This window comes from Nanorana parkeri, unplaced genomic scaffold (assembly GCF_000935625.1).
Source record: "Nanorana parkeri isolate BGI_ZX_2015 unplaced genomic scaffold, ASM93562v1 scaffold498, whole genome shotgun sequence".
In the NCBI taxonomy this organism is placed as follows: Eukaryota; Metazoa; Chordata; class Amphibia; order Anura; family Dicroglossidae; genus Nanorana; species Nanorana parkeri.
Window position 1 is genome coordinate 344,964 of NW_017306766.1, and position 9,365 is coordinate 354,328.

Here is a 9,365-nt window from a genome sequence, read left to right on the forward strand (position 1 = left end):
CCCCCCCACACACACACACATTGCTGGTCAGTGTTGTTAAAATATACTCTTCCAAATACTTAGAGCTGGTGTGGGACCCTGTGGCTGTAACACGCAGTGATGATGAACCGCTGATTGCTCAGCTCACGGTCTTCTCCCCGCAGACTGGCAATCATCTGCAGACTGCAGGGATTGTCCCCTCCCCTCTCTGTTCCTCCAGCAGTCACTAGGGCTGTTTCTGGCTTACCTGATTGCATGCTCCTGCACCCCTCACTCTCTCTCCACCATCCGTCCAGAACTACACTACTATGCCAGGCGGAGATCAATCCACCTGAAAGTACTGGATCCATTTCAATTCTGGGAACCCAGACGATGTTCCAGCAACCGGCATCCAGCTGCCACTCTGGAAAGTGCCCAACACGTGGCAGGCTGCACATAGAGGGTTGGCAGGCTCCGTGTTGGGCACCTCTGCTCTATACTCTACTATCTTATATACTGGTAATCTCACAGATACAAATTTTAAGTCAGAAACTAACTAATTACTCCAATATGATGTGTTGTCTGTTGATCAGAGTAAATATCAGCCTACCTGAGACAAGTTTTTCCTTAAACCATAAGGAAAGTGCTCTATCTACTGTGATACTATGTTAGGAAAACAAGACTGCAAAGTGTACAGGGGAGGGGACATATGTGAATGAATTAAATACCATGTAAAGACTATTGTATCATATAAATATAGTTAACGTATATCTACAACCAAATCTCCCCATAGACAGTTATTACTGGAGCAGGTGTCCCCACTGGGAGATTTTCCCAGACATGGGTCCTACCCCTTCCCTACTCTATCCAAAACTTTATTTAAAATTTTAATATGGAAACAACAAAAAAGCAGAGTCATAAAGATGTATGCATTCATACCGTGTGACTGTCAAAAGCTGGTTACCATCGTCAAAAAAGCTGTAGTAAACAGAGTGACTAAATGACTAGCACGCACACTTAATTTGCAGCACTGGAGTCCATGGCTCAACTTTACTTAGGAAAGGCTTCCTTTATAAAGTTTAGTTTTCCTTATTTGTGAGTCCCCCAGTTGTCTCCCACATTACACAAACTAGACCCCATAATGCTATGTTAACAAGAACTCTGAATACTAAGCTCCTCTAAGACCAGGACAGATGGGACTGGGTTTATGTACTCTGTATAAAAGGTATAAAGAATTGTTTTCATACAAGGCATCTGTACGATTGTTTTTATTTATGCAGAAATAACAAAATGTGGGCATGAAACAAGCAACAGATCTACACAGTGCTCAGTTTATTGTATTGCTTCAGAACTATTCTAAAATGCAACATTCATTATAGGCTTTTAGTACTTTGTCTGCTATATAGCCGGTATCATTGACTCCATGCCTGTTGCCACGGAGAAGAAAACAAAGCACTTGACAAGGAAGAGTATGTTGGCATAGTAAATCAGTTCCCTTTACTCATCTTTTTTTTTTTTTAGACTAAATAAATTATTATCTGAATAGCCATATGTTAGTATGGACTAGAAATGAACAAAAAGACCACTATGTGAGTCAAAATGAAGAGAAAATAAATAGGCTGAGTTATACTGCAGCTTCCCACACCAGCCTGTGGATCAAAGCAGCGAGGCGAGGAGGATGCAGCTGATATAAGCACAGTTCTGCGAGCGGGTAATATGAGAACCTTGTAGTCTGGTGGGAGGGTGGCATACCAAACTGGAGAAAAGACAAAGATTTTCTGCACTTGTAAGAAGAGTTGGAAAGATTAATGGCAGTTACACTAAACATCAGACATATTAATATACAGAGGGTCACAGTGAATTGATAATCTTCCTTTAGTAGTAAACTACGTGGAGCATTGAAGAAAGTAACACCAGAATAGGAACAAAGTGCCAGAAACGTTCCTCAGGGATTTGGGTTCAGATTTGTCTGCCACATTCTGTAGCTGCAAGCCTCCTGTTTCACTTCATCCCAAATGATTCATGGTATGTACTGCAAATTCAAACTCACACATGTGCTTGTCACAGCAGAAGTCACAATTTGTTAGACCCGGAATCATTTTTGCAATCTTGGGTCATCCAGTTTTGGTGACCATGTGCACATTCTAAGGCTCCTTTCATGCAGGCACTGTCATTTCCGATCAGCAATATCTGCAGTTCTGATTAGAGAAACAGAGAACAGATGTCACTGTTGTGACATCCGTGTCCATCCATCGGACCCAAAATGGAACTATGTTATGTTTTGTTTTCTAGACCTGGAGGGAGTTGGGGGTAATCGGATGTAAACGGATGCACAGCCATTTAGATCCAGCTGCCCCAAGGATTAACATTGGGCTTCTGATCAGATTCACCTGAAAAACTGACTGTTATAATAAAATTAATACAAATGGTGCCATAGAAATATGTACAGTAAAAGAAAATGACAAAAAAGACAATAGCAAAAGTTAAATAAATGGGATTAAGAGTGAAAAGTACTTGCAAAGCTCACCTTGTCTTTGGTTTCTGTGAAAAGTCCAATTATAACTTTAGAGGAAATCTGATTCTGACAGAGTCACTTCCCCTCAGCAATGACACTCCAGAGGGTGTCACTGAGCAAACACTCACCTAGTCAAAAGAGCTGAGGGGTGTGAGGTAGCAGTGCTAAAGTGTTCCATCACACTTCAGCGAACACTCCCTTAATGCCAATTATTTGAGTATTCAAGTTCAACTTAATATAACAATGCTTGCTTGATCCAGCCGGTTATGGTGAGACAGAGAGGGAATCTTATGTCTGAAGGCCTTCCACAACTTGAGCCAGGCCTGCTAAGGCAAATAATCAATCACATGCTATGAATTTTCATAAACACTTGCTATTATTTCCCTAAAGCAAGCCTAAAGGTGCCCATACACCTTATAACCATCTTGCGATGGTTGTAAGCTAATTAAAAGCTCGTACGATCTGCCCATCTTGGACCGGCAGATCGTACTTGTGATCATCGAAAGCCCCCCCCCCCCCCCCCCCCCGAGGGGCGGGCTTCCGATGACTGCAATGCTGAACGGGCAGTGTGCGCTTGCACACACTGGCCCGTTCAGCATTTGTCTCCCGAGAATGGCACTAATCTACGTACGATTCTTGGCGGGTTTTCAAGCCTGCACGGGAGACAAAAGACGGTAGAAACGGTCGCACACCTTCCATACACCTTGCGATTATCGTACGATCGCTTTTTTCCCCATCTCTGCTGCACAAGTGCAGGCAACTAAGATTTTTCTATGAAGCTGGGTTGTGCATGTGCCAGCTATCTGAGGTCTTTAGGTACCACAATGTATACAACTTGATCAATGTTAATTCAAAGTTTCACTAAGCATTAAGACACATTTTGTAAGCTAACCTGTAAACTTGTTAAAACAAAACCTGCAAACATGATAAACATTTTAGTACAACAAAACATTTACACTAACATATTTAAAGGAGTAAATAAAGTTAAAAAATATTGAACATAGACAGCCCCCATTCTTAGGAATTCTCTTCTTTATCTGGTTCTGCCCTTAAAGTGTATTTCCACTTTGGAAACATACAATGAACATATAGTGGGGGTTTCTCAAGTTTGACTGCATTTACACAGTTTAACTAAAAATATATGTTTCTATGTTTTTATTGGTTTCTTTGGTGCATGATTATACACAAGACTCTACAGACAGCTCCAATTGCTTTGAAAAGATGGCAATGTGGACATAAGGGACAGAATGGCGGCACAAGACTGCCAGACAGTGCATTAACATACAATGCACCACCAAGTCTTGAGGTCCGTAACCCTTTGTTAGGACATACAATCCTGCATATCTAGTTAACAACTGATAATTAAATCTGCCAGCAGAGAACAGACAGGAAAATTACCTTTTTTTAAAAGTAGACTCCCCAAAATAATCTAATTTTTTTGCCACTTTTTTTTTTTTGCTGGTATTGAACAGGTTAAAACATGGCACTTAGTAATGGCGCACTAGATACAATAAATGTACTGGTCATACACAGAGGGAGGAGGATGTAAAGGAGGTAGAGGGTAATGTACTGGTCACCTGCAGCCAGGATAGAGATGAGCGGATTAATGTGCAGATGTGAAGATAAGGGACGTTAAGGGGTTAATATATGGCCCACTGCTGAGACAGCATGGAGGGGTGGAGGTAGGGGTTAAAAAAAAATCCACAACTCCTGCTGCTTACACTGATCTGGAACTAAAGAATGAATAAATGATTCATTCATCAGTTCCTCCTCTTTTCCCTTTCTCCATTGTAAGAGAAAAGGGAGGGCTTAGCAATGTAAACACAGCACTGTTTACATTTGTGGCTGTTGTGATTGGTTATAACAGTGATCACAAGGTGCAGAGCCACTTGGACTGGCTCTGTACACAACCAATAATGGGAGCAGACACCGCCCAAGGGTGATTTATGGATTGCGCTTTTAAAATGTCACTCCAGAAATAAGCATCCACCACACTGATACAGCAGTAGGTGAGTGGTTAAAGTTATGCTATACGAATGGGAACTTCTATCATCTCCAGTTCCTGTCATCTTCTAATTACCAATTGCACCTAGTGTTCCTGCATTACTTACATAGTAAAGGTCATTTGGAAAGTGCCTTCCTTTCTACATGTGTCCAGTTTTTGGACCTATTTTGCTTGCTTACTAATGATAACACTAACTCTAATAATAATAACCTTAAAAACTGAGCACATATAAATAAGGGCAATGCTGCTATCTACTACACAGGAGATCCTAGGAGTATGCTAACATCAAATACTGCAAATGTCAAGTGCTGGCTCTACACATATAATGTAACATTAGTAATTGCATTAGCGGGATGTATTATTGCATTGGTAGTATAGTAAAACTTTGCAGCATCATAACAATCGGTGTGCCAAAATAGAATATGCTAAAAAGCTCATTTCCCAAAGTAGTCCAGACAAAGAATAAACAGGATTCAGACAGAGTGAGTGTATCCATCCAGCACTAGGCAATGTTTTAGTCTCTGACCTGATAAGGATAAACTACTTGAGGTGATTATTGCATCTGCACTGTCACGTTATACTTTCTCTGGACTTTTATATACACATATATAACATAAATTCCCATTACTGCTATCGGATCATAAAACTTGTTGCTACAGACAGTTGTTTCAGGGTTGTTTCACTATACTTGTACTGAAAGACATGGAGCAGCCATTGCTGAACTCTCTTGCTAAAAATACTAGTTTCCTGGCTGTTATGCTCATCCAAGGACTTCGTAATCCAGTATCCAGAACAAGTATGCAGATCATGAGTTCTGACTACTCTGGTCACAGTGTGCCCGGAAATGTGTAGTCATTCCCTTATCAGCCAAATATCAGTTATCAGCCAGACCATTATTCAGGTCTGTGGGTCGCCTTAGCCGTCCTTACAGGTTAGGCACACAGAAAGCTGGTACATTTTTAAAAATGCTTTTTTTGTACTATATTTTTTAATTTCATATACCATTTCTAATTTTTATTGGAAATATAATAATAACATATAATAATAACAACAAAAATGTATCCATCATTGCTTACACAGTTCAGTATATATGTATATAAAATATGCTGCCAAAAAAATCTAATCACAGCTTCCCAAAACACAAACTCTTAAATGTTCTCTGTGAAGTCTTCCTCGACACGGGTAACATGAAACCAATGACATTGTTATTTAGTATTTAAAATAAAGCCGTTTGTTTAGGGTGTGGAAATTCCTCTTTGCCTGAGGGGACTCACCTTGAATCCTGAGCAAGTCTCTCCAGAGTGTGGATAAGAAGATCCCCATCATTCTTCAGACTGTGTAAATGTTTCTCGTTTGATGTTATCTAGGGTGGAAAGAAAGCAGAATGAAGGCTCTTTTTTTTTTTCTTCAAACAAAGACATGTGGGAACAGACACAACACAAGGCTGGTAGCAAGGCATTCTGGAATCCTACAGCACTATACAATAATATATGGAAGGGTTATCATTCGGCACTGAGCAAGCTGCCACTAATAAAAACTGGGTAAAAGGAGGGCTGCCAATGTCAAATATCCCCTTTTCCCAATGAGTAAGATGTGGCACGGTAGATACAATACACTCCATAGGGCAATTTATCGCTAATATCTGGGTTACAAGCTGGAAAAAAGTCAAAACTTGCACAGACTTAAAGTGACATTAAACCCTCAGATTTTTTAACATAAAACAATACTGTAAGGTGTGCCTTACTGTAATCCATGGTTGTTTCCCTTCTCTTTGCTGCTCTTCCTTTTAAATCTGTATCTCTTCTCATGATGGGCAGAACTTCTGTTTTGCAGCAGACTGCCTTGTCTCTGGAATGGCTACATGGTGTCTGTGTGTAAGTTTGCAACCTGAGCCAGCACTACAGGAAGAGGCAGTCAGCGGCAAAGGGAAGTTCTCCCCAAGCATGAGAAGACATGAGGATTTAAAAGGAAGAGCAGCAAAGAGAAGGGAAACAACCATGGATTACAGTAAGGCACACATTACAGTATTGGTTTATGTTAAAAAATCTGAGGGTTTAATGTCACTTTAAATAAGAACTCTTATGAAAAAGTTGATAACTCAGATAAAATCAGTTTGGCTCAAGAAGACTGTAAATAATAAATATATATATATATACACATAACTACACTATATTAACAAAATGATTGGGACACCTGCCTTTACACGCACATGAACTCTAATGGCATCAGTCTTAGTCCGTAGGGTTCAATATTGAGTTTGTCCACCCTTTGCAGCTATAACTGCTTCAACTCTTCTGGAAACTCTTCTGGGACGGCCGTCCACAAGGTTTAGGAGTGTGCCTATGGGAATGTTTGACTATTCTTCCAGAAGCGCATTTGTAAGGTCAGGTACTAATGTTGGACGAGAAGGCCTAGCTAGTAGTCTCCGCTCTAACTCATGCCGAAGGTGTTCTATCGGGTTGAGGTCAGGACTCTGTGCAGGCCAGTCAAGTTCCTCCACCTCAAACTCGCTTATCCATGTCTTTATGGACCTTGCTTTGTGCACTGGTGCGCAGTCATGTTGGAACAGGAAGGGGCCATCCCCAAACTGTTCCCACAAAGTTGGGAGCATGAAATTGTCCAAAATGTCTTGGTATGCTGATGCCTTAAGAGTTCCCTTCACTGGAACTAAGGGGCCAAGCCCAACCCCTGAAAAACAACCCCACACCATAATCCCCCCTCCACCAAACTTGGCATAAAGCAGACAGGTAAGTAGCGTTCTCCTGGCAACCCGCCAAACCCAGACACGTCCATTGGATTGTCAGAGAAGAGTGATTTGTCACTCCAGAGAACCCGTCTGCACTTCTCTAGAGTCCAGTGGCGGCATGCTTTACACCACTGTATCCGGCGCTTTGCAATGCACTTGGTTATGTAAGGCTTGGATGCAGCTGCTCAGCCATGGAAACCCATTCCATGAAGCTCTCTACGCACTGTTGTTGTGCCAGTCTGAAGGCCACACAAAGTTTGGAGGTCTGTAGCTATTGACTCTGCAGACAGTTGGCGACTTCTGTGCACTTCAGCATACACTGACCCCGCTCTGTCATTTTACATGGCCTACCACTTTGTGGCTGAGTTGCTGTTGTTTCCAGTTGCTTCCACTTAGTTATAATACCACGGTTGACCGTGGAATATTTAGTAGCAAGGAAATTTCACGGATGAACTTATTGCACAGGATGCAACCTATCACGGTCCACGCTTGAATTCACTGAGCTCCTGAGAGCGACCCATTCTTTCACAAATGTGTTTACAAGCAGTCTGCATGCCTAGGTGCTTGATTTTATACACCTGTGGCCATGGAGGTGATTGGAACACCTGAATCCAATGATTTGGAGCGGTGTACCAATACTTTTGCCAATATAGTGTATGTGTTGGCTAGGATTGGGAAATTCATATTTTATTTTTTGGCAGTTGATGTATTCTGTACATGAATATTTTATAACTCCATATGCAACAAACAGGTACAGCTCTAGTCTCCTTTGCAGGTTGTCCTCATCTTCCATTTATTTTTTAAAAAAAAGCCGATTACTTACAGAGCCCAATAGCTCAAGCTCAAATTCAAGTCACTGAATTGCACTTACATTGTCTACACATAATTTCAATTAGAGAGGGAGATATTGTAAAAGCATGCAACTGTGCTCTCTTTTTCTTTTAAAAACTGCTGTGAATCCTTTATTATGGATGATACAGGTTTTAAAACTGATATAAAAATGTAAAACTAAGAGAAGAAACAATAAAAAGTATCAAATGCATTTGACCTAAAACCATTAACGTTTTCCTTTAAATTGCTAGAATGATTACCTTGATCATTAATATACCTATTAGCTGATTTATTTTTTATTATAGTTTTATTATCCTTTCTCATCTTCTCTATTGTCCTTATTTAATTACAACTGCCTTTAAAAAAAAAAAATAACACAGATAATATGACATTGCCAACATAAACAAATCACTGAAATTAACAGAGTGTAGAAAAGCTAAGGATTATAACTAGCCGGGGGTAAGGTAAGTATATTTAATAATTTTTTTCCCACAGGTTTTGTTTTGTCGCTTTAAGGTGGTGATTTAATATGAGGGTGGAGGCCCTAAAGTAATAAACAAGCCTTGCTTTTTAGTGCAAGGTGTGCTTCATGATGTGAAGTAATCATGGAGATCAAATGAGTTGCTTTGGCACCTTTCATTTAAACCTTTGACATTTTTGCAGAGAGTAGCTGCAAAGAATCAGCACAGACCTGTCCATACTGACCTCAGCCTGGATGCTGTAGAGAAATATACAATTTGGCAACTATCAGAAATACGTTTCTTGGAGTACAGTACAGAACACAGACAGATTCAGACATGACTAGGTAATATGCAGGATGTATCATCAGGTGACAGGACACCAATCCTCTGATGATACCTATATATTGCCCAGTCATCTCTCAATCTGCCTGTGTCCTGTACTGTACATAATAGTTCATTTGTCTACTAATTGAATTGCTTTAAAGCAAAATTGTGTCACAAAAACTAGAAATGAATAGTCTTATGAAAGATGAAATGGAACAACAACAAAAAAAAAAAGAGTTTTTTGGTACAATAATCACCTTCAAACTAGAGCCGTTTCTCACAGCTGTTATTTTCCAACACTAGATGACTAAATTTTCTAGATTCAACCAGCTTCCTCTGAGCCCAGGCTTTTATATATCCATCCCTGAGGGGATCAATACATTGGACTATACTCACATGTCACTGCATGAAGCAGTAAGGAATGCTCACTCCTGCCGCCAAGGACCCCAGTTGTTATCAGACCAGCCAGGAGACAATGTTTGTCTGTTTAAATATATACTGTATATATATATATATATATATTTT

General features: G+C 40.3%; 1 protein-coding gene across 1 annotated transcript in view; it reads right to left on the bottom strand.

Annotated features, from left to right (window-relative positions):
- The window catches only part of ULK4 (unc-51 like kinase 4), a 463,016-nt gene that overhangs the window by 12,766 nt on the left and 440,885 nt on the right, over positions 1-9,365 (bottom strand). Inside the window, 1 exon segment of the mRNA XM_018561067.1 lies at positions 5,753-5,841. Within this exon segment, the coding sequence (XP_018416569.1) occupies positions 5,753-5,841 (89 nt within the window).